Source organism: Lynx rufus, unplaced genomic scaffold, assembly GCF_022079265.1.
Source record: "Lynx rufus isolate CCGP_SWC_20201006 ecotype Redwood Valley unplaced genomic scaffold, mLynRuf1.p SCAF_16, whole genome shotgun sequence".
In the NCBI taxonomy this organism is placed as follows: Eukaryota; Metazoa; Chordata; class Mammalia; order Carnivora; family Felidae; genus Lynx; species Lynx rufus.
Genome location: NW_025814830.1, coordinates 8,951,168 through 8,974,871, shown reverse-complemented (window position 1 = coordinate 8,974,871; position 23,704 = coordinate 8,951,168). Strand labels below are relative to the sequence as shown.

General features: G+C 61.2%; 2 protein-coding genes across 6 annotated transcripts; both read right to left on the bottom strand.

Moving 5' to 3' along the window:
- Window positions 1–373: 373 nt before the first annotated feature.
- Window positions 374–18,590, bottom strand: ARHGEF1 (Rho guanine nucleotide exchange factor 1). Of its 5 annotated transcripts, none has more exons than XM_047077952.1 (32): window positions 18,430–18,536; window positions 15,600–15,741; window positions 14,040–14,082; window positions 13,874–13,957; window positions 13,301–13,414; window positions 11,040–11,138; window positions 10,798–10,840; window positions 10,354–10,600; window positions 9,889–9,918; window positions 9,513–9,612; window positions 9,271–9,367; window positions 9,159–9,194; window positions 8,888–9,025; window positions 8,094–8,199; window positions 7,593–7,604; window positions 6,879–7,046; window positions 6,451–6,596; window positions 4,862–5,008; window positions 4,394–4,476; window positions 4,048–4,173; window positions 3,844–3,958; window positions 3,648–3,748; window positions 3,376–3,453; window positions 3,036–3,111; window positions 2,788–2,955; window positions 2,172–2,259; window positions 1,951–2,037; window positions 1,585–1,655; window positions 1,410–1,496; window positions 964–1,133; window positions 762–864; window positions 374–464 (listed from the first exon to the last, which is right to left on the bottom strand). In XM_047077952.1, the coding sequence occupies exons 3-31, from the start codon at window positions 14,067–14,069 to the stop codon at window positions 781–783; spliced, it is 2,931 nt and encodes a 976-aa protein (XP_046933908.1). In that variant the 5' UTR covers window positions 14,070–14,082; window positions 15,600–15,741; window positions 18,430–18,536; the 3' UTR covers window positions 374–464; window positions 762–780. The 5 variants fall into 5 exon arrangements, with proteins under 5 accessions (XP_046933908.1, XP_046933906.1, XP_046933907.1 ...); XM_047077950.1 differs by having other exon boundaries at window positions 15,611–15,741; XM_047077951.1 differs by lacking the exon at window positions 18,430–18,536 and adding an exon at window positions 17,214–17,487 and having other exon boundaries at window positions 15,611–15,741.
- Window positions 18,591–19,714: 1,124 nt separating this feature from the next.
- CD79A (CD79a molecule) lies at window positions 19,715–23,357 on the bottom strand. The gene is made up of 5 exons (XM_047077949.1): window positions 23,226–23,357; window positions 21,329–21,652; window positions 20,965–21,083; window positions 20,303–20,371; window positions 19,715–20,173 (listed from the first exon to the last, which is right to left on the bottom strand). Exons 1-5 carry the CDS (start codon window positions 23,302–23,304, stop codon window positions 20,054–20,056), a joined length of 711 nt encoding a protein of 236 aa, XP_046933905.1. The 5' UTR covers window positions 23,305–23,357; the 3' UTR covers window positions 19,715–20,053.
- Window positions 23,358–23,704: the final 347 nt, after the last annotated feature.

Here is a 23,704-nt window from a genome sequence, read left to right as displayed (position 1 = left end):
GCACAGGAATCAATGAATGAAGAACTGGAGAAGAAGGGGATGTGAGACAACCCAGGAGGGTCCAGAAGCCACTCCAGAGCCCCCACCCCACCCTCACACACACACAGACCTCTCCTTAGGTAATATATATTAAAAAATAAACCTCCAATTCAGGGTATAAAAACAGAGCAAAGGCACTTGGGGGTGGGGGGATGGAGGGGTGGCCCAAGCCCAGGCAATACAGAGCTGGCCCGGGGAATGGGAGGTCACTGTGGGTCCGCCCTGGAATGAAGCCCTGAGTCCCCCAAGCAGAAGGCAGGAGGGAGAGAAGGCCAAGGCCAATGGGAGGTTGGGGGGAGGCAGTGATCCCAGCTGGGCCCCCCAGGCACGCCTGGCTCCCTCTCCTCAGGCCCTTGGGGTTGGAGATGCTGCGGCAGCTGTGCGGTGGGGGCGGGTGGCCCTCAGTCTTGCGGAAGGCCTGGGGGCTGGAGGAGAAGGGAAGCGGAGAGATGAAGACAGCAGCAGAGAAAAGGCAGGGAGAGGGTGTGGAGTTGGGAGGACAGAGGTGGGGGGCAAAGAGAAGAGGGAGGGAAGGGAGAGGATGGGCAGGGAGGGGACAGAAGAGCCCGAGAAGCAGAAACTGATGGCCAGGAGGTGGCACGGGGAGATGCAGCGAGACCAAGGGAGAGAGATGGACGGGGCTGTGGACAAGGGAGCCCTGAAATGCCCACTCTGGTCCCTCCCCTCGGGGCAGTGTTGGGGCCTCTGGTTCCCCCACTCACCTGCCTGGGGCAGGAAGCCTCAGGTACAGCCAGGCTGGGGGACAGGGTTTTCCCCAAGCTGAGACAGGAGGAGTCGTACACGACAGAATTCCTCTTCCACCTCCTGGTTGGGGGGGACGGGGGCAGAAAGGTCATCAATGAGTGAGGTCCCTCCACCGAGCCCCATCCTCCCCCCACTCTGACCCTCCCCCCAGGCCACCACCTCCAGCTGTTTAATGGTCTCCTCCAGGCTGAGCAGCTTCTCCTGAATTTCCTGGGTCTGGGTCTGTGTCGGGCTCGGGGGGCCGCCCCCCGGGACCCCATCCCCTTCACGGGGAGGCCCCGCCCCACTATCTTCCTCCAAGGGAAACAGGAGTTGCTTCAGGGACAGCACTGGCCAGGGACAAGAGGACAGAGTCAGAGGCAGGACTGGCAAAGAGGGGAGGTGGGGTGCAGAGGTGAGCCTATAGCTAGAGCTGGGGCAGGGTGGGAGGGCATGGAAGATGGCGTCCGGGGAGAGGTTGAATTGAAAGGTCAAGGAAGGGACAGAGGCTGCAGAAGGAGGGGCTCGGCCCCCTGAGGGTGGTGGTATAGGCCTGGCATGCAGGCCCGGGCAGGAGGTGAGCTGGAAAGCCGGGCTGGCAGCAGGACGGGACGGCACAGGGCTACCTTTCTCAAGGGCCTTGGCTGCCAGCTGGCCTTCAGGGCCAGGTCTGCAGTAGGGCAGGAGGGTGCTGAAGATTCTCTCCATGCGGCCTGGGTGGGGGAGCAGGGAGGGGGCTCAGTTCCGGCTGGGTATCCTCGGCAATCCTGCCCCCTTCCAGCACCCCCCGAAAAGGCTCACCGTCAGCTGGGGGCATCTCTCGGCCACCACAGTTGCCATTGTCCGAGCTGCTGAGCAGGGGTTCCCGGGTGCTGTGGGGAGAAGTACTGGGTGACCCCACAGCCCTGGGGGCAGCAGGGAGACAACAGCAGGGAGACAACAGCAGGGGACAGGGAGGTTCAGAGACAAAGAGAAATTGAGGCTGGACGATGGAGACAGAGGGACCTGGAGAGGAGCCAGATGGGCTGTGACGGGGTGGTAGGTGTGCATGCACGTGCGCACACACACACACACACACACACACAGGGCTAGAGCTCAGGTTCTGGGGGCACAGAAAGAGGTCTCCCCCAGCTCCTCAGCCCTCCAATTTCCTCCCAGGCCCCTCACCTGCTTGGGCTGGGCCGGGGTTTGGGGCGAGAGGCAGGGGCAGGGACCTTCAAGGATCCAGCGGTCTCCGTGATGAGGGCACACCAGCTGGGGAGACAGGCCCCGGGGCAGTCAGAGCCCCCCAGACCCTGTGTCAGGGCCTCCCACCGCCAGCCCTGCCCCTGGAGACCCGGGGCCTGGACCTCCTCTTCCACCCAAGCTTAGAACCCAGACCCCCTCACTTCTTCCGTTCCGACACGGTCTGGGCCACCAGCTCGTAGATCTGAGCCTCTTGGTCCCAGGTAAAAATGACATAGAAGGCTTTGTGATCTGCAGGAAGATGGAGGGGGGGTTCGGAGCCAGGGTCACCCCACCTTGTGCCTCCCCTGAGCCTGGGCAAGCCCCTGACTGCGGTGGCCTCGGACGCCCCAGCTCAGTCCGTCCCTCCCTCTCACTCCCCCTATCCATCAGGCAGCCAGTCCCCAGTCTAGCTCTACACACAAACCCCCGGAGCCCCTGGTGCAGCTTCCCGGCAGCACACGTGCAAACCCCTCCTCCCTGGGCTCCCGCCCCCACCGCTGCTCCCCCATCATCCCCAAGAAGCAGCCATGGTGTCTTTTCAAACGCCGGTCAGAGCTGGCCGCTCCTGTGCGGGCACGTGTAGCTCTAAGATCTACAACCCGGCCCGGCCCCCCCCCCCCCCCCCCCGCCATGGCGAGCTGGGGGCCTCTCACACCGCCCCCTTCTCAACCTCCGCAGTGGCCTCCCAAGTGCTAGAACGTGCGTTCCCCAGCTCTCTAGAGGGTCACCTCCCATTCCACGGGCGGGTGTGCCCGGGGCCGCCGGGCCAGGCCTCACCGGTGGCCACCTCGCGGGTCATGGCGGACGTGAGCCGCAGCACGGGCCGCAGCATGGTCTTGCCGTCGGGGGTGGGCGTCAGCGTCCGGCTGTGTGACTTGAGCAGCAGCCGCTCGTCCTGGCGCTGGAGCAGTAGCAGCAGGTCGTCCAGCAGGAGCACGTGGACCTCTGCAGGGCAAGGCCGGAGCTCAGTGGCCTCCCCGCTCTGAGTGCCCCACCCCCGGGCCCCACTCGGCGCCAGCACCCACCTACAGCCTTGTCCTTCGTCACCCGCCACGTCAGCGGGCCCTCGTGGACCAGCTTCCTCCTGGTGATATCTAGGTTCTGGAGGCAGGAAGGAGTCATGGTCAATGCAGGCGAGGGCAGGGGAGGGTCGGGATGATTCACAGGGCCAGGGTCGTAGTCGGGGATCATCAGGAGGGGCAACCCGCTGGGAATGAGGAGGGGTGCCGGGCGCAGGGCACAGGGGTGGCTCTCGCTCCCTGGGTGCATTATGGGAGACTCCCCGGGGCCAGAGGGTCAGGGCTGGCTGAGGGCAGGGGAAGGCAAGGGAGAGGAGAGGAGGGGAGGCCAGGGAGGCAGAGCCACCTTGAACTCGTTCAGCATGGGGTCGCTGCTCTGCCGCAGGTGGGACAAATCCAGGCGCTTCTGATAATCCTTGAGCCGCTGGGGCAGGGAAGGGAGAGTCACGGGGACAACCCAAGGGCTGGGGCTGACCGACAGTGACCCCGAGGGGGACAAGCCAAGGGCTGGGCCCGACCTCCCAAGAAGTGGCCCCGGGGAGGACGAGACAAAGGCCGGGCCAACCTCTGCACACATTCGTCCCAGTGCCCTGGGCCCAGGGCCACACGCGGGCTCACCAGCAGGTCCTCCATGTCGCGCACAGCTTGGTTGACGTGGTGCAGAATTTCCCGGCAGCACTCAGCCGCCCGCTCCACTTTCTCCCGTTCGGCCAGCTCTTCTGTGGCAGAGGAGAGACCGGCTCCGGTGAGCTCCAGCCCCGGAAGCTCGGGTCCCACGGCCACGAGGGAGATGGGAGAGCAGGGCCAGCGGTACCTGTGTTCTGCCCGATGCTCTGCAGGAGCAGGGGGTACTTGGTCAGGCGCTGCATCTCCGTGGGGATCATGTCCTTCAGCTGCAGGCGGCGGCACCGTGGGCGGCTCTCGGCCTCCTGAGGGGAGAGTAGCGTGGAGGCGGCTCACCTCGGGGACTGGGACACCAGCCCCCTCCGGGGCCCCGGGGTCCAGGCTTCCCCCTTACCTGCACAAAGGCGCAGAACCGAGGCTCCTTGCGCTGTTTGGCTTTGAGCTGCTCTAAGGCAAATGACTGGTGGCTGCAGAAGCGGGAGGAGATTTTCTGGAACCAGGAGCCTTCGGCACCATCAAACTATAGTGAGATTCAGGCCAGGGAGGGTGTCTCAGGTAGGATTGGAGAGAGCAGGGTCTCACGTGGGAATAGCGGCCTAGACAGGAGGACAGGGCTAGGGGCCCAGACCCCCGGGTCTTGATGGAGGGGAGGCTTGAGAGCTGGCCTCCTCGGGCCTGGATTCCAGGTCCCTGGCTGGGAGGAGGGGCTCCCGGGGGGGGCAGGGGCTGGGCACCCTCACCCGGGCCAGCAGTACATCTCCGATCTCCTCAATGAGGTAGCCACTATCCTGCCTCCGCTTCATCAGTTGATCGAGGAACTGGGCTGTGGAGCGCGGTGAGGAAAGGGGGTGCTCTGTCAGGGCCCTGTGAGGACCTCCGTCAGGGTGCAAGGCTGTATGCAGAGCCGGTCAGGAGACGGTGGTGGCTGGGCTGCAGGGCGTCTGCCTGACCCTTGGGGCCAACGGGCTGTCCCCCACCCCCACCCTGGGGCCAACGGGCTGTCCCCCACCCCCACCCCACCCCCACGCTTATTGATGTGCCCCGTGGAATGTGAGCTCTGGGGGTCTGGGGCTGTCCCCACTGCTAGAAAAGAAGCTGGCCGGGGTAGGGACTCAGGGAGACGTGCTGGGCTCCAGGTCTAGCCGCCAAGGCCTTGAAGGAGGGGGCCCACGGTGGGGCGCACTGTGGGGCTGCTGCCCTGCACTCACAATGCACCTCGATGAGCTCGTCCAGGCTGGGGAAGATGTACTGTAGCTCCTCCAGGGGGAAGAAGCCTCCTTCTGCCATGGGCTGGTAGAAGAGGTCGTGCAGCACCCGGAGCATGCGCACATGGGCCGCCTCGGTCACCAGCAGCTCTGGTGGGGGGCAAAGAACAGGCAGCATGGCTGGGGAGAGTGCAAACTACGGGGTGCAGTCTCAAGGGCAGGTTGGGAGAGGGGGACGAGGACGACTCTCTCTGGACAGTCATTTGCCCCTGAAATAGCCACTGAGGGTTCCTTAGCCCATCACTGCTTTTCCTCAGCTGCAGCAGCCAGCCAGGCTGTGGCCACGGCTCCCAGTTTGCCTGGCACCGATGCATTTCCCGGCGCGTGGGGTTTTCAGTGCCAAAGCCAGGAAACTCCCAGGCAAACTGGGATGATGTGGTCACACCACCACCAGCAAGCCTGCAGCTGTGTTTCGCGTCTAAAGGTCCAGTGAGTCTCTCAGCCTTGGTTTCTGGAACAACAACAACCCCTCAAACACACGCTGATAGCCTTGGATTCAGGGACCCCGCCCCCAGAGGGACCATATGCTTGGATTTCAGGGGCCCCAGGAGTTCCTGGAGACCGAATGTACAATTCCACATTATTCGTATTTTTCTGACTAGAGAAAGTGCTGTGCTGTCTGCTACGGTAGCCACTAGCCACATATGGGCCTTCGAAATTTAATTAAAATGAGATGAAATACAAAATTCACTTCTCAGTTGCACTGGTCACATTTCAAGGGCTTAAGAGCCATTATGTGGCTGGTGGTAACCATGCTGGACAGCACAGATGTTGAGTGTTTTCATGATTCCGGAAAACGCTATCGGATGGCGCTGCTTTACGTTTGGATCACGTCCCTAGTAGGATCTGTAATACAAAAAGGATTCACCTAACTGCCCTAAAAATTCCAAACAAGTACCTTTCTTACTAAGTAACTTGTAAATGAACTTCCAAACCAGAGCTTCCAAAAAGGTCTTCTACTTTTGCCAACCCCCCCTCCGCACAATTTGAAATCACAGAAAAGAATCGAGACAGAAACGATACTCCCATCATCTCTCCGCCCAGAAGCAAGCACTGATGTATTATCTTCTGAAACTTGCCCATTTCGCCCCTAAACGGTTAAGATCACAGTAGTAACCGTCACATCGGAACGTTCTTACCCAGCCCCACACCCACGCTAAACATCACGTGAAACATCTCCGCTTCGTGACAGTCTTTTGGGGTAGGACCATTACTATCCGTGTTTCCCAAATAAGGAAACAAGGATTTGCACTAGAAATACAACTTTCTGTACCATTTCCAGCTCCTGCCTGCACTGTCCCGCACTACCAAAAACTCTCTGCGAACGTCAGTTTGACGGGCTGACAGCCACAGTCCTGTTCCACGAGTGGCTGTTCTACAATTTACATAATGAATGGCCCTCGATGGGAACAGGCCAGCTTGCAGTTCGGCCTGTTGTCGTTGACCCCCGGGTGGACATCTCCCCGCACCTGTCTCTTCGGCAGAACTGGGCTGTGTGGCCGGCCACAGGGGGTGCAGGGAGGGGTACTCACCACTGATAACCTCCTGCCGCTTCACCTGGCTCTTGGGCAGGCTGTGCAGGGTGCCTGGGGGGACGAGCTCCCGCCAGCCAGGGGGCTCTTCTGGTTCCAGCTCTAGTCCAGACCGACCTGGGTCCCCTTCATCTCCAGGCTCAGGGCTGTGGGACAGAGGCCTTGTTAGGGCCCTGGCTTGGGGCATCCCAGGGAGAAGACCTCCATTCCTAGTGTCCAACCCCCCCTCTGTGGCCTTGGCATTCAATGCCTCCAAAGTAGCCCATATGCCCCCAGATCTCTAGAAAGAAGAGTCCCACACCTTTCTTGTGACCTTGGTGACCTTAGCATCCAAAACCCAGTTCTCTGTCACTCTGGCAACAACCCCGCCCCCACCATCCTTCTGACTCTCCAGGCTGCCTCAGTGGATGGGGGGAGGAATGACCTACGTGGCTCGTCGGGCAGGGCCAAGCACGGCCGTGGCAGAGCTGGGGTCCATGTCCACGTCACTCCGGGAGCGGCCCCCACCCCGGCCCTTAGCCCCGAGGCTGCCCCGGGAAGGCCGGCGGCGGTCACTCACCCGCAGGCTCTCCGAGCGCCCCAGACGCCCCGAAAGCCTGGACCCCGAGGCCAAGGACAGAGTCAGCCAGAGGCCAGTACAGAGACAGGGAGAGACCAAGACAGGGACAGAGATGGGGAGAGACCAAGACAGGGACAGAAGGGGAGAGGCGAGGACAGGGACAGAGGTGGGGAGATACCAGGTCAGGGACAGACAGAGAGACCAGGACAGGGACAGACGGACGGGGGTAGGGGAGACCAGGACAGAGATTGAACATGCAACAGAAGAGAGGAGAGAGTCAGAAGGAGCAGTGGGACTTCGGGGTGCTGGGGCAGTGGGGGTGGTCAGGAGGGGTAGGGAGGGAAACCCAGTATGGAGCACAGGACTGACCCCTCCCTTCCCTGAGGCAGGGGGATGGTGGGGGCAGAACTGGGAGTGAGGTGGGGAAGGGGGTTTTAATACTTAGCTCTTCTGCTGGGAGGGTGATGTCCCCACCCACCCCTTGCAGGGTGAAGGGGAGGGGGTGGCCCATGGGGAGAGGGGAGGGGCTGGGAGAAGTGGGGGAGGGGCTAGCCCTCCCCCAACCCAGGGCCCAGGCACCCACCTCTTCCACTTTCTGGGGAGAGAGGGGCACAGGGTCAGAGGTGGACCCAAATGGAACCCAACTCACCTCCCCCACCCACCAAAGGGTCCCCAAAGCAGCGGCACAAGGACAGGCAGGGGGCAGAGCCTGCCCCCCAACTGTGAGGGGGACAGGGCCCCCAGGCATGGAGCACACAGGGTGGGGGATGGAGGACAGGGCACCGGGAGGCAGGAGCAAGGCGCTGGGCGCTGGGCGGTGGCTTAGAAGAGGAGGGAAGGGCTGAAAACCTGAAGGGGCTCGGAACGCAAGAAGAGGAAGTGGGAGGAGGAGATGAAAAAAGAGGAAGCCGGAGAAGGAAAGAGAAGGAGGAAAATGGAAAAAGGGAGGAGCAGGGCAGAGTGGAGATGGTTCGGGGACAGCAGGTGCAGATGGCAGCGCGACCCGGCACACGCACACGCCTCCCCCCTGGTAAGCCTGGTCCTGCTCCCAGCAACCCCTCCCCCCGCACCCGGCCCCGGGCACCTCTCTGTCTCAGCACCCTCCTCCGTGTTCTCCGGGGGCACCACGGGCTCCAGGCTGGCCGGGCCCTGCGGGGGCGGGTCCCCCAGCTCTGGTGGGGCATCAACACCTGTGCGGGCAGCGGGGGAGAGCGAGGCTGGCTGCCAGGCCCTCGTGGCAAGACCCATGCTCTGGGGGCCTCCGTGACCCCCGGGGAACGGGGGATGGGGGCTAAAACCACCCAATGCCTGCCAGACACCAGAGGCTGCCCTGCGCTTCAGGGGGGGACGGACGGATGGAAATGGAAAGGCCTCTGAGAACACGGCTGTGGGCAGCTGGGGCCGGGGGGGGGGGGGGCGGAGGCGGTGAAGAAAACACTGAAGCAGGGGAGACCGGGTGCTCTGCATGATGCCTCCGCGTCCATTCCCTCTCCGAGCCTCAGCCGGGACTTACGGGAAGGGGGGGGGGGTCCCATTTAGGAACGAGGAGCCTGAGTCTCAGACAGAGGAGTGACTCCCGAGATACAACACAACTAAGCCGCAGAGCCAGGATCTGAACCCAGGCCCAGCCAAGCAGCTGTCTCAGATCCGTGGGGGTGACTGACAGTGTACTGAGAGGGTCCTGGGAAATGCCGCTGTGGGGGGCTGACGGGAAACGTAGTCCAAGCAGGTGGGAAACGCATCACCTGGAGAGCGGTGGGAGCCTGAGAGGAAAGCTGTGGAATGGGTGAACTGAGGGAAGGGGGTGGTTTTATTAACAAGACTGGTGACCAGGAGCAGGGGGCGGGGCAGTCTCTCTGAGAGACCCAGGAAACTCACCTGGCTCCCGGTCAGGACTGTCCCCAGACAGAGGGTGCAGAGAAACTCCAGCGATGTCCTGCCCGGCAGCTCCAGTGTTCCGGTCCCGGGAGGGCACCCCCAGGCCTCCCTTCCTTTCTGTAAGGCCTGGCTTCTCAGCTGGGAAAACATCCAGGAGAAGGTGGAAATGAGAGCCCAGTGACTCTAACCCACACAGCAGCCTGTGCCCCAGCTCCATCCTACTGCCCCCCACCCCCTCCCCGAGGCCCCCAGCTAGCTTCAGGACCATTACCATCAGCCTCGACTTTGAGGTGTCGGAAATCTGGGGCTGAAATGAAAAGACGGGACCGTGAGGCGGGGGCGGTGTGGGGGAAGTCAGGGAGGGCCGGGGCCAGCCACCTCACCCTGAGGCTCTCCCCGATTCCAGCGGGCAGCATCCAGGAAGATGCTCAGGCCTTTCTTCGTCTTGGTTGGCTCATCTGACCGCCGATTCCCTATCATCTAAGGGAAGGAGGAGAGTGGAGAGGGGGCTGTGCATTTCTGAGACCCCAACAAAGCTGAATCAGACCCCAGGAGGCCAGAGTCACGGGGCTCCCCAGGAGTCCCTGGGGAGGAAAGGGCCAGGTTTGGGCGCTCAGGGAAGCACCTTTTTTCGGAAGAAATTCCTCCCTGACTTCTTGTCCCCGCTCTTGGTCCGCACCCCAAGGTGGCGCATGTACAGGCTGATGGCGTTGACCACAGCGGCACTGTGGGAAGGGGATGGTGAGGGCCCCGACACGTGCACAGATGCGCACACGCCCATGGCCGCAGGGACACCGCCATCCCCAAGCCTTCCCCTCCACGTTCGCTCCCCACCCCAACCCCACAACAGCTTCCAAGTGAGTGTCTGAGGAAGGGGGAGAGGGCTCCGGAGGACAGGGCCAGGGATGCCGTTCCATGCCCAGGCCCCCAGACCCCTGGTCCTCCTCCCTGGGTCCCAGGGGGCTAAATGCCTCTCCTGCTGTCCTCTCTGCTTCCATCACCTCTTTTCCTCATCAGTCGAGATGGTGTGTCTGTAAAAAAGAAGAAAGAAGTTTGTGATAAACTTGCTAGGCCTGGGTCCCTGCCTACCCGGCACAAATGTCTGGGTTGCTGTCCCCTTAGACGCTGGGACAGGAGAGAAAGAAGAGGCAGAGAGGGAGAGTGCCAAGGCTGAGGGGAAGGAGGATCACAGCAGGGAGGAGTGTCTCTTTCGAGGGCACCAAGGGCAGCCGGGAGCTGCAAGGACAGGACCCAAGCGCCAGGCCCACACGCAAGGCTGTGGAAAGACCCGGAAACTAGGAGGGTGCCCCAGAGCTGGGAAGAGAGGACACAAAACCAGACAACCAGACGGATTAAAATGCCAGGGCCAGGGGACCCAGAGCCCAAACGTTAAGGAACGAACCGTGAAGTTGCAGGGACCACCCCCCCCACCCCACCAGTCTGGACGGGGCACGGGCCCCACTCACTGCATCTCTTCCAGGTGGGTCAGCAGCCGCTCGGCCAGGTGCCGCTCCCGGGCCTCAAAGCTGGCACGGTCCCGCCCCACCCAGGCCTCCAGCTGGGTCAGGTCGTGCTCCCAGGGCGTCATGCCCATGAGCCGCTTGGAGCGGAAGTCCTCCAGCAGCTGGCTGACGGTGGCCTGCTGGCTCTGCACCACCTCCTGCACAAACTGCCGCTGGAGGTCCTCGGAGAGGAGGTCGGGCCGTGTGCGGTCTGTGTAGGGACACAGGCAGGGGGCTGGAGGGCAGTTCCACCCACCCTTGGGCTGCAGCGACCAGGGGGAAGGGGAGGAGGAATCTCTACTGTCCCCGTGAGCAGAAAGGGCGGCCTCCCTCCCTGGGACTCCCCAGATACCCCAGCCCCCGGCTACCAACCTCTCCCCCACCCACAGTCCCCTTTTCTCTCCTTACCAAGTTCAAAGGCAACAGTGGGAGGGACTGGCACCCGCAAAACCTGCTCGGGACAGAGAACAGAGAACGGAATGAAGGAGAAGACTGGGCAGTGGTGGGGTCACGGGACCGCAGCCCAGGTGCCCACTGGGAATGACGGTCTGAGGGGAGGGAGCGGCGGAGGGTGGGCCAGGGTGGCACAGTCTCCCCAGGACCAAGGAATGGGGGGGGAGGGGCTGGAGCCCCCCGAAGGTGTTTCTCACCGCGGTCTTTTCCAGGAAGCTGTGGCAGAAGTCGAGGAAGGCCTTTCTGGCCTCCTTAGGGCCCAGTGAACCCAGCATGTCCGCGTGCAGGCAGCAGAGCTGGGGAGACAGACTGTCACTCGTCTTCTTCCCCCTCCCCAAACCATATTCTCCCTCAAAAAGCCTGGGGCTCAAACCTTCTGCTAGTGCTCCCTGATTTCCATCACCCCTCCCCCCCCCCAGGCCCTTGCCTCTCTTGGCCTCCCTGGGGCCACCAAGAGCATTTGCTAATTTTCTGTCCCATGAAATGGCTCTCTCCGGTTCTGTCTCCTGGCATCACCTGCTACACTAAGACAGCTAGGGGCGCGTACCAGATGCTGCTCTAAACCCTTTAACCATGTTAACCTGGTCAACGTTATCCCATTTTACAGATAAGAAAACTGAGCTCAAGAAGCTTGCTCAAGGTCACACAGCTAGTAAGTGGCAAAGTTGGGATCAGAATCCAGGCAGCCTATTCCACTACACCCCACTGCCTAGGAACACCATGAGCAGGGCGCCCGGGGGGCTTAGTCAGTTAAGCATCCGGCTCTTGATTTCAGCTCAGGTCATGATCCTCAGGGTGGTGAGATTAAGCCCAGAGCTGGGCTCCGTGAGCTGGGTGTGGAGCATGCTTGAGATTCTCTCCCTCTCCCTCTGCCCCTCCCCCTGCTCTGCTGGTGGGTGCTCTAGCTCTAAAAAAAAAAAAAAAAAGCCACAATACCACGAGACTTGAGGATGTGTGTGTGTGTGTGTGTGTGAGGTTCTGACTCGCCTGTGCCCCAGACAAGGCCTAGTGCACAGTGGGGCTGAGTAAATAAACAGGTGGACAAGCGGGCTCTCTCATTCATTTACCGCTCTTTTCCTGAGGCTGGCTGTGTGTCAGCCCCATGCTGGGTGATGCTGGCAGGGCACTGGAAACTCCAACCCGACTCCTGGGGTCTCTCGTCCGGTAAGGGACATGGTCTCTGCGCTAAGGACTTGCCCCAGCAGGGGCAAGAATCTATTTCTCTGCTGTAACCATTTCCAACAAATCTGCGTCTGCACACCCCCAAACTCCAGGAGAGGCCAACAGGAAGCAGCCCACGGGACCGCAACTCTTTCTTGGCCGCTTTCCCAGCTGATGAGGTGAGGGAGCAGCAGGAGGACAGATTCCAGATGCTGGGGTGGGGGGGGGGCATCTGGGTCACCTCAGCCAAGCCCCTGGCCCTTGCCAGGCCTCAGTTTCCACATCTGTAAAAGGCCATGGCAGTGAGCACCACCCTGGGCTGAGTTCCAAGAGCTCAGGTTCTAGAAACCCCAGGTTCAGTAGGGGGACACCCTTGCCTGGAGGGCCAGAGCCTCCATTCACAGGCAAGGGGCAGCTACTTTTCTGGAGAGAAGGCACCTTCCCGATTCCTGTCGATCTCGGAAGCCACAGGATCAGTCAATGCGCCCTCCCTTCTGCATCCCCCAGGCATCCTGCCCTGGCATTTCTATCAGTCTCTGGTTTCCAGAGGGACCTACTATGCATTTCCAGTGCAGTCCAGTGCTCTAGGCTACCCCCTAACTGCAGCCTGTGCTGGGTTGCCCTGGGTCATCTCGGGAGGAGATCCTTGCCTGGAGCCCCCTCCAGCCCGAGCGGTGGCCTCTTCCTTTCTAAATCACCCACTGGTTCTCTGGACTCTGCATGTTTCCGGACGGCATGGTTCTCTGGGCATCCACCACCGCCCAGGTAATTTCTGTCTGGTATCTGTGGATCATCAACTGCATTCTCTCTGCCTCGTGGGCTGCTTGTGGTGGCTTCTTATTTCTGGACCGGGGCCTCCTGTGCCACCTGGACCTGGGAAGGCTAGTGGCTTTCTCCCATGCACCAGCCCTGAATGACTGGTGGCACCTGCCGAGGCCACAGAGGGGGATCCACTTGCAGGGTCAGTGGGAAAGGTCGCGGTCACTGCCACGGGCTGGGAAGGCGGGGGTGGGGCACGGTCTCTGCCAGCTTCAGGATTCCCTGCTGCCCTCCGGGTGCCCCTGCTGGGTGTACTCTCCCGCCTGCACCTGCTGCTCACGGAGACGGACACGGGGCACCTGCAATCTTGTCGGGATCATGCGGCTAGTTCTCTGGCTCTCTGTTTCTAGATCTTGTGCTGTGTATTCTGGATCTGTTTTCCAAACCCTCCCAGCTCATCTTCACTAGTCCATCTCTCTGAGCGCTGTGGCCTGTCCCGGCCCCACCCCTCCCTCTGCCCACCCAGCCTTGCCCTCACCAGGGGTCCCGGCTCAAACTGCAGGGCGACGTGCTGCAAGAAGGCCATGAGGTGGGCAGGCCGCCGCTTCACCTGCTCCAGACTCTGGAACTGGCTGTTTTGCTCCTCTGCATTCTGAGGGTGGGGATGGGGGTGAGACGGTGGGGAGAAGGGGAGCCTTGGGCTTGACCCGTCCCCCACCCACACCACCACGGGCAGTGGTGTCTACGCTGTAAGGGTGGTGGCCAGCGCTGGTGTCGGGGACAGGGGATGAGATCTAATGTTATGCATGTGGGTGACAAGGACAGGCATTAGGAGACAGAGTAGGGGTCTGTGCCGCAATTAAGGAAGATGGTGACAAAAACCAGGGTGAGAGTAAAAAGGGTGAAAGTCTGTGCTCTAATGGGGCATCAGGGATGGGGTAGTAGGGGACGGCAAAGGTGGTACCCAGAAGATTAGAGAAAGAGGGGCGAGCGGCGAGAGGAGGCAGGGGGCAGCATCCAACGATGGACCTAAGGAGGGAGGGGACCCTGAAGATGGGACTTGAGGGCTGGGGCCTAGGGAGACTGGGACAGAAGCTTTTCCACCCCTCACCGTCTCCAGCTCATTCTCAAAATCTTCGTCTTCAGCCCCGATGATGCTGACTGGCACCAGGCCAGGCCGCGGTGGTCCCGGGGCCTGTGGAAGAGGGATGGCTTCAGCTCACAGTGCTCCTCACTTCAGTCCCCCAGTCCTCTCACCCCAGGCTCTCTCCACTCACCAGCCCGCGGGCAATGTCGTCTGCCTCCATGGGCTCCACAGGGCTGAGGAAGAGGAGGGGCCACGGTTAGGGGGGGCAGGAGGCAGCAGCACAGGCACAGGGCGGTTACTCACAGATTCCTGGCCCAGGTGTGAAGGTGAGTAAACAGCACCCCCCCCCCCAATCCCGGCGTCCGCAGCTCAATGGGGCCTCTGTGTGGCGACAAAGAGCCCTTCAGAGGCCAGCCAGGGCGGGGAGCCCAAGGACAGGGAGCCTTGGAATGGGGGGGAGAGATGGGGGCCCAGGAGCCTGGGTCCATGAGAGAGCTGTGGACATGAGAGCCTGTAATTTGGGGTCCCTCATGGAGGAGGGGCCGGGGGGCCTGGACTCCTGGGTCTGAGGGAGGAGGGGGCTGCAGGCTGGGTCCTAGGGAGGCAGGGCCTGGAGCCAAGCAGAGCTGGGAAGGTTGAAAGGGCGGTAGAAGGGAGATAACTGGGGTGTGGGGGGCTCTCCTCCATCTGACGGGCCTGGGGCAGGATGTTGCCTCTGAACCCACCAGCCCCACTTCCTGTGACAGGAAATCTAATGGCAGATCCCCCAACCCCCAACTCGCTCTACATTAGAAAACAAAACTGAACCTCCTTCCCCAAACCCAGCAGTTTCTTTCCCTCAGGGACCCGGTATCTTCCCCAGCTTCCAATCCCAAAAAGCAAGGGACAGTCCTCAGCCAGTCCATCCCCAAGGGGTGTCGGTCTCCCTCACCCCGCATCAGTCTGTCTGGTCGGCCCTCCTGCCCCAGCCAGCTCTCCCTGGCTGGCTGTCCTGCGAATGTGCCTCAGGTCTTTGCCTCTCTTCTCCCTGTCTCCCTTTCCTCCCTCCCTTCCGGCCCGACTCGCTTCCCCACCATCTCTGCCTCCCTTCCGAGTCAGCCACCTCCCCCTAACACTGCTTCTGCTGCTCCCTGCCTGTCCCCTGTGTCTCTGCCTGTCTTCCCACGTCTGGCTCTGCAGCCACCTCCCCAAGTCCTCTCCGAGTCACTGTGTCAGATGCTGTCTCTCGTCTCTCTCTCTCCCATCTCTTGCTGTCTCTCCCATCTTGTCTCCCTTAGAGTCTCCACTTCTCCCTGTGTCTTCCCACCGCCATCTTCTGTGTCCTTAATTAGGCTGACTAATGCCACTCGAGCCCGTGTCAGGCGGGAAGGAGCTGTGGAAACAGGGTGGGGTGGACCAGCAGGGCTGTGGGGGGGGCCTCTCCCAAAGCTATTTATAACCCCGGTCGCCTCAGACCCAGCCTTCTCCCTCCTCCACAGGCCTCCTCCCTGGCACTCAATAAACGGTGGCTATGATTTTGATTAGGCTCATCAGACGGCGACGCTTTCTGGAGTCTTCAAGTGCTGTCCTGTGGGTTCCCCAAGGCCCGCATCGTTTTTATTCTTTTCCATAGAGTGTATCTGTCCAACTTCAAGTTTGGGTTCACTTAAGATTTGAGCACCGTTTAAACTTCACTTAAATACATTTGTAAACCAAGGCAAAAAGAAAAAAAAAAAAAGTAGTGCTTATTTACGACAAAAGCTAAACTTACCTAGCACTTACAGTGTGCTAGGCATCGCTCTCAGTGCTTCTCACATACGAACTCAACGCTCACAACCACAAGCACCCCATGCGATTAGTATTCCCGTTCGAGATGGAAAACCTTCACCAGGCCACCAGCTGCAACTTCTGGGCTGGAAAACATGACCACGCACATGGAACGTCCATGCTCATCCCACTTGGGGGGGGGGGGGGCGGGGCGGGGGAAGGTTCAACAGAGGCAGGGAGGTTCCAAAAGGGCAAAGGAAAGGACCCACATTATGTGAGCAAATGCTCAGTGCCAGGCAGACCCCGAATCATGCACTAGATGCTCGTGACCTACTTCATTCCTCATCACGCTAACATGAAATAATAGCTAACACCTGATCTGCACTTAAGGGCCACTGAGTATGTGCCAGGTACAACATAACTGTTTTATAGGTATTAACTCATTGAATCCCCTAAATGACCCCTGGAGTTCAGTTTTATAACTATCCCCCTTTTACAGAAGAGGAAACTGAGGCACAGCTCATAAGGGACAGCGCCAGGATTCAGACCCACGTAGTCTGGCTCCAGAGTTTATGCATTTATCAGAATGTGCTGCTTCAGAGCATGGGGAAACCCCACCCCAACCTTAAGAAACTAAAATCTGAACCGAAGCTGAGACCTATCGGGTCTCTTTATGGTGTCTGGGAAAGTCAGAGGTATGTGGGCACTGTGACCCGGGCAGGAGCGCAAGCTGCTGCTGAGGCTGCTTCACAGGGACTTAGGGCTCAGAGAGGACGCTGGCAGGGAAGGTGAGGGGTTGGCTGCTTAGGAGATACAGGGTGAGGGGCTGCCACAAAGGGCACTTATAGGTTGAAGCCGCCAGATGGATCTCTAGGCAACTGACAAGGCCTAAGGTCCAGCAGAGGGGACGCTGTGTGCATGGGACTGGGGGTGGTGCTGGTTGGGGAAGGTTTAGAAGGTTCTTAGAGATAAGGGTCCTAAAGCAAAGCAGACATGGGTCGGGGACCACATGGGCGCCTGGATTCTGTGCAAGGTTTGGGGTCTATAAAGACATTGCATGGATGACCCTGGTCTCCAAGAACCTCTGGGAGGGAGCCTTTAAGAACCTAAAATAGAGTATTCAAATTAAGTCCATGAAGGGCCCTTGGAATGTATAAGGCCCCAGATTCTATTTGACACATGGTGGGTCTACACGGATCTGGGGATCACACAGAATCATGATTCCATATGTAAAATAGCCAGTTCCTGGGACCTATGTAAGGTAAAAAGGGAACCAGGATTCTATAGGAGCCTGTGGTAGTCCCAAGACCTAGGATCTACAGGGCCCAGGATTCTAGGAGGTACTAATGACTGATCTATTAAGAAGCCTGCATCTATTAAGAAGCCCGAGTTTCCATGGGGGGGGGGGGGGGGCTAGCAGAAAGCTGGTGAGCCTGTAGGGCCTTGTAATTTATATGGAACGTGGCGGATCCATAACAGCCCCAAATCCTATGTGGGACGTGGCGGGTCTATACGGGCCCCAAATCCTACAGGGGACGTGGCGGTATGCACGGCCAGGGATGCTGGGGCGGACCTGCGGAGTCAGGGTTTGACGCCTGACAGGGGCCGCGTCCCTCACCTGCTCCTGGTCGTTGGAGTATCCACCGCAGCCGCCAGAACCGAAGTCTCGGCGCGCCGGTCCCCCACCCCCAACTCCGAGTCGCTCTAGCTGTCCCCAAATCTACCTTTGCTTCCAGCTCCACTCCTCCCGCCAGCCACTCTAGCCCAGCTCCTGCCAGGCTACTGCCCAGGCGACTCTACTCCTCCCGCCGGCCGCTCTAGCTCTTCACTGCGCCACGCTGGCCAGACAGGGCCGCTCTGGCCTGCCTTGGAGGACTGGCGTTTCCGTATCTCGACTGCTCCTGTCACTCTACCCTGCCCCGCCCCCAGGCCGACTAGAAAGTGGTTCCAGCCCCCTGGCCAAGGCTCAATTCGAGAGCTCCGAGTCACCCGTGGCCCTTAGCCTCCGGACTGGGCTCCCCACCCTATCTTGCCTTTCTAACTCCGGAACCAGCTGAATTCCCAAGGTGTACGTTAATTTTTCCCCGCATCCCCCACTCCCCACCCCCCGCCCCGGCCGCACGCTTTCTGCTGGGGCTGTAATGCAAAAATCCTGTGTTCCAGCGTACCTCTCCCGCAGATACCTTTCCAGTGTAACCTGGAAAAAGTAATTACCTCTTTCCGAGCCTCAGTCTTCCCACCTGTACAATGGGGGGAAGGTCTCTAGCTCTGTCCCCTACAACCCATGTCTCAGGGTATAACCAATGGCCCAGAAAAAGAGCTTTCCAAAACTGCTTTCAAACGGCGCTCTGCAACTTTCAGCTTCACCGCGGCCTACGGCGTGGTTACGGACGTTTTTCTTTTTAAGTGGCCCTAAAGCATGTGGAGTCGGAGGAAGGTGCTTGAAACACCTGCAAGTTCAAATCCCAACTCCACTCGGTCTCACGGTGTGTGTACCCTGGGATGAGTCGGTGCCGCTCCCCGAGCCTCAGTTTCCCCAGCAGTGCAATGGGAGTGGTCATCCGTCCTCGGCTACACAATTGGGAGGCCTTGACTCCGGCCTCGCACCCCTCACCCCCACTTACTGGGCATTCGGCAGGCATGAGCTCTCTCTCCTCTCTTTGCCCCCTTTGACAGATGGGAAAACTGAGGCCCGGGGAGGGGCGGCCGCTGGCTCTGTGGGGCGCAGCGAAGGCCCCTCCACTGCCGGCAGCGCCCCGGCCCCCTCCCTCCTCCTCCCCACTTCCCCCGGCAGCCGAGGGGCGGGAGGCCGGGCGGGGCCAGGGACGGTGTACCTGGTGTCCGCGCGGGGAGGCGACCGGCGGGGCGCCCGAGGTCGGGCTCGGCGATCCCGGGCCCTGTGTCCCGGCTCCCGCTTCCTGACTCTGGCGGGGCAGGAAGTTGGGGCGTTTTTCCGGAGGCCCCCGCCCCGCCGCCCCTCCCCGCTTCCTGCCCGCGCCCCGCGCCCGCCCGGCACCTCCGCTTCCTTCCCCTTCTTGCCGCTCGCCCGGCCCCTCCTTCCCCCCCCCTCGGCCGGGGACCCGCGGGCCCCAACCCCGCCCCGGCCCCGCCCGGCCCCTCCCGGCTTTGTCCGTCTGTCCATCCGCAGGGCGTCAGCCCCACGTTTCTCGCCCCTGCCGGGTGTCCGCCATCGCCTCCCCTGCTTTCCGTCCGGGTCTCTCGGTCTTCCTCTCTTTTATTTGCCTCGCTGTGCGTGTTTCTTTACGTGCCCCTCTCTGCCACTTTCTCTCCGTTGGGGTCTTTTCCTCCCGCTCCCTCCTGCCCCCCCCCCACCGCTTCCCCTCGTTGTCCCTCCCCTCTGTCACTTCTCCCTCAGAGCCCTTCTCTTCCCACCTCCGGGTCTCTGTATCTCTCTGCATCTCTCTGCATCGCCACCTCAGTCATTTCCCCCACTGTTGCTTTCCTTAGAGTCTCGGGGTCGGCCTCTCCGGGTCCATTTTTTCATGGACACTTCTTTCCTTTCTCTCTCTCCCTGCTTTCCCTCTGTCCCAGTACCTCTGCCTCTCCCTGATTCCCTGTCCACTCCTTGTTTTTCTCTTCACTTGCTCTCTCTCCATCACTATCTCTCTGTGTCTCGGCCTGTCTCTCCTCTCCCAGAAACCCTGTGTCCCTCTGCTTCTGTCATTCGCACCCCCCCCCCAGGGCTCCCAGCATCCCCAAGTCAGAGCCACAGATTACAAATCCCCCTGCTTGGACTCCACTGCCAGAGAACAGGTACGGCCTGGCTGTGATCAGAGTCCGAGTCTGGTACCGGCCCCACCAGACAGGCCCCTGTGTTTGTGAGACTTAAATAGGCAGAAATGAATATGGTCACCTGGCTCCTTCCTGTGTCTCTTCCCTGCTCTGGGATGTAGCCTGGGCAAGATGCTCCCCCAGACACTTCCTGTTTCTCTCACCTGGCAGCCAAGGCTGGCTACCTGGTCCCAGGTGTGGACAATGGGTAGGGGCTGGGGTCCCAGGATCCTGGGTCTGAGGAAGGAGGAGGCCAGAGGCCTGGACTCCTGGGTCCCACCAGAGGAGGGGGGCATCCCCATGAGATCCATGACTCCTGCCAAGGTCTGCAGTTGGGAAGGATTTATTATCACTAAGTGGCCATGACAGAGCAGGGAGGGGGAGGTGACACTAACGAGGCTCTACGATCAGCTCCCCTGGAGGCAGCGATTAAGGGCTCATTACCCGCTGGGTGTAGGGGGAGGCTGGGCCCCTGGGCAGCAGGAGAACTGAATTGGGGTGTGGGGAGGGGATGAGGACAGTCGAGAGGGAAGAAGAGTGGATGCCCCCAAGGGGGAAGTTGAGTCAGGACACTCCCAGGGGAAGATTTTGTGAAAAGAGAACAGGAAGTGGTGGGGTGGGGGGCACAGGGGCCGGCAGCACAGCTGGTTGGCACAGCCCTCAGGGTCAAGGCTTCTCCAGCTGGACGTCCCCGTCTCCGATGTGGAGGCTGCCCACATCCTGGTAGGTGCCCTGGAGGCCCCGGGAGATGTCCTCGTACATGGAGCAGTCATCAAGGTTCAGGCCCTGGGGTGGACACATGGTGGCGGGCCTCAGCGCCCTGATGGCCGAGCCCCTGCCCCCTGATGACCCTAGGGAGGACCCCACGAGAACCCCCAGGCACCTGCCCCCAACTTGTCCCCACCCACCACTCACCTCATAAAGGTTTTCGTCTTCATAGTCATCCTGGACGTCCACCCCGAACTTCAAATTCTGCCATCGTTTCTGGGGGTGGGGTGGATAATTGGGAGCCTCAGTGAGGGGGGTTGTGGGAGAATGTTTTCAGACCCTCCTGGGTGCCAGGAGGGGGTAAGGGGCACGCCAAAACCACATAGCGGGGGAGTGGCAGGTGTCCCTGGGTCCAAGCCAGTGTCCCGGCTGTCTCCACTGTCCTTCCACAAATAACAGCAATCACAGTAAATGGCAGTGGCTGCCCGTGGCCTCAAGAGGGGCTGGTGCAGGTCAGAGGCCCCTGGGGGAACACGCAGCCCCCATCTTCCCTGGAGGGAGGGCCACTGCACTCCCGGTTGGGGGTGGGGGTAGAGTGAGACACCATGACTGGGGGGGGGTGGCGGGGAGAGGGAGGTACACCTGGGGAGGTGGTGGGGGGAGGCGGGGTTGAGAATGTCCTGGGGTAGGGAGGTTGAGGACAGCCCTGAGGGGAGACTGAGGCCAGATACCCCTCTTGGCCCCCTCACTCTTTAAACTCCCGTCATGGTACTAATTCATTTACCCCCTCAGCACTGTGAGGGTGCTGTCAGTCTCCCATTTTAGCAGGTGACCTCAGACTCAGAGGGCCCTGGTCCCCGGGGGCTCACCCTGAACAGCAGCAGTGTCCCAGGCACCACAGCACAGAAGAGCAGGATGATGCCCTCGGCCGTGATGATGTTGTTCTTGGTGCCCTCTCCCATGTCCAGGAAAGGTCTGGAGAGTGGCTCTGTGAGGAGGGGTGCTGCTCAGAGCGCTGCTGCCCCCTGCCCCCACACCCCTGGCCTCCCAGCACCCCCCCCCCCGCAACGCCAGACCACTGAAGCCCCCACTCCACACATGAGGAGATCTGGCAGTGCGGGCCAGGATATGCCCATGGTGGGGGCACTGGCTCTGTCCCCCACCTCCCAGGCAGGGTGGCAGCGGTGGGGGGGGAGGGGAGACCCCCAGAGCCCAGCCAGGGCTGCCACTCACCGCGCACGCGGAGGTAGGTGCCGCAGGACTGCAGGAAGTTGAGGACTTTGCTGTTGGGGCCTTTCTCCTCCACCTGGCACCTGTACATGCCCATGTGGCTCTTGTTCACGGTGCTGATGGTCAGCTCGCCGTTGGGGCCTTCGCCGTGGCTCCAGAATATATCGGGCCACGTGGCATTGCCTTGGAGGACACGCCACCACGTGACGTTGAGGGTGCTGTTCGGCCCGCTGCCGTTGTGCAGACACTGGAGGTGGACGGTGTCCCCCAGGCTCACGGTCACTGATGGTGGGCCCCCATCCACCCACAGGGCCTGGCAGCCGGGGCCTGCGGAGAGGCGGAGGAGTCAGGGACTGTGGATGGGGACACAGGCCCCAGCCCCGGCCCCTGCGGGCAGCTGCCTGTGTGTGTGTGTGTGTGTGTGTGTGTGTGTGTGTGTCGTGGGGCTTGAGGACACTCCAGCAGGGCGGGGGTGGGGTGGGGTGGGGTGGGAAGAGGGCACACGGTGTTGTCATTGGAGTAAGGCTGTGGGTTAGAGTGAATACGCTTGCTGGGGGACTGAGGCTGTACCTAGGGCAGCGGAGGGAGGGCACACCTGTGGACGATGAGGGCACCCTGGGGGAGGAGGGGAGGACACACCCCTGCGGGTCCCCACTCACTTCTCCAGCACTCCCTCTTGCCCCCCTCCCCATGCTCTGTGCTTTGGCCCCACTGAATTCACTGGCATTTGGATATTTGGTTCCCTAGTGGCAGAGGTGCCCCTGCCCAGGCAGCTCCCTCCAGAATCAGTTTGGGCATCACCTCCTCCTGAAGGCCCTCCTGGTCCTCCTTCCACCACCCCCCCAGCCCTGCCCCACCCCTGCCACTTTATCTTGTGTAATCTTCACAAAACCCTCAGAGGTAGGTTCTCTCATCCCAGTTTACAGGTGGGACAGCGGAGGCCCGGGGAGGGCAAATCTGTTGCCTGGCATCATCAGGGCAGGGAGGGGGAGTGGCTGGGGTTTTTAAAGCCTGAGCCTCCCGGGCCTCTTCCTGCCAGTCTTTGGGCCTGCCTTGCCCTGCACCCTCACGCCCACCCATTATTCTCTGTAACTTTCCTGTGTCAACCTTGAGGTTCAGGAGCGAGTTCAGTTGATGGCTGGGCTGGGGATTAGGGTAGGGACTCAGCATCGTGGTTGTCAAAAGGAAGCCAGGGGCGGCCTCAGCTCCCGGCCCCACGGGCCAGCCCACAGCTGTCTTCTGAAGGGAGGAGGTGGGAGGTGAGGAAGAGAGGAGGAGGAAGAGGGGGGAAAAGAGGCAGCCACCTCAGGGTCATGGGCTACAGTCCCCAGCCCGGCTCCCAGTGTAACCTGGGTGGTCACAGCCCCACCAGCTGGCATTGCCGGGGCGGGGTGGGGGGGGCAGTACAGCTGGGAGGACAGTGTCAACGAGGAACCCCTCCCCTAGCATTGAAAAGGGCCTCCCAGCCCATCGGGGGTGACCGAGACTCAAGGCAGAGAAGGAGAAAGCTGTTTCTCCCCCCTGAAGCTGAGCCCTACCCCCAAGTGCCCTTCCTGCCCCCAGCTCTGGAGCTCAGTCAAGGGCGACCTTAGTTCCTTATTTTGACCTGTGGGGGAGATGAGGGGGTGGGGAAGTCATCTTGCACCCCTGTCTCCTTCCATGTGGCCGTGGACGGCCCTTCAACTTCGCCGAGCCCCCTCCGGCCTCCCCTCGGACCTGCGGCCTACTTGGGACAGTCAAGCAGACAGATGCAGTTTCTTTAGGGGCCTTCCCAGCACTGCCCCCCCCCCACCTGCCGGTTCCTCTCCCCCCACTCCTAGTGCCCTTCTCTCTGCCCGAGCCCTCTCTCCAGCCTCCAGTCCTCCCCCGGCCCCCCAGCACCAGCCTGTTAGCCACGTACCCAGACCAACAGCGGAGATTAGGAAGAGGAGAAAGATAGTAGCACTCGGCACTTGGGGGACTCCGGGACCCCCAGGCATCTCTCCCAGTGGGTTGGTTAGTCTGGGCTGCAGCAGTCCTGGGGTACCAGATTCCACCTCACTGGCCCCAAGCCCCGCCCCACTTCCTGCCCAGCCCCGCCGGAGATGGGCTCCAATGGCCCCACTGCTGGGCCCTTCGGCTGTGGGCCCAGGGGCAGCCCCTGCCGGTGTGCTTCAGGCCCCGAGTGGAGAGAAACCGCTCCCTGCACCTGTGGCCGCAATTCCCCCGAGGGGAGGCTGCTGGGTTGGGGAAAGAGACCAGTTCACAGCCTGGCTCGGCCACTGGCCAGCCCGGGGAAGGAAGCCTGAGGGAGTCAGAGTTGGAGGTGCCTGCTGCGTGCAGGCGGTCTGTCCTGTCGGGGTGGTGGTTCTGAGCCCGGTCTCCGTTCAGTCACTGGCC

Coding starts and splice junctions, on each gene's coding strand:
- ARHGEF1 (XM_047077950.1), bottom strand. Junction 9,195..9,270: donor GAATCGGGGAGAGCCTCAGG/GTGAGGTGGCTG, acceptor TTTTCATTTCAG/CCCCAGATTTCCGACACCTC. Junction 4,477..4,861: donor CGAGCTCATCGAGGTGCATT/GTGAGTGCAGGG, acceptor CGCGCTCCACAG/CCCAGTTCCTCGATCAACTG.
- CD79A (XM_047077949.1), bottom strand. CDS start 23,304: ATGCCTGGGGGTCCCGGAGTCCCCCAAGTGCCGAGTGCTACTATCTTT. Junction 21,653..23,225: donor AATCTCCGCTGTTGGTCTGG/GTACGTGGCTAA, acceptor GCCTCTCCGCAG/GCCCCGGCTGCCAGGCCCTG. Junction 20,174..20,302: donor AAGACGAAAACCTTTATGAG/GTGAGTGGTGGG, acceptor TGTCCACCCCAG/GGCCTGAACCTTGATGACTG.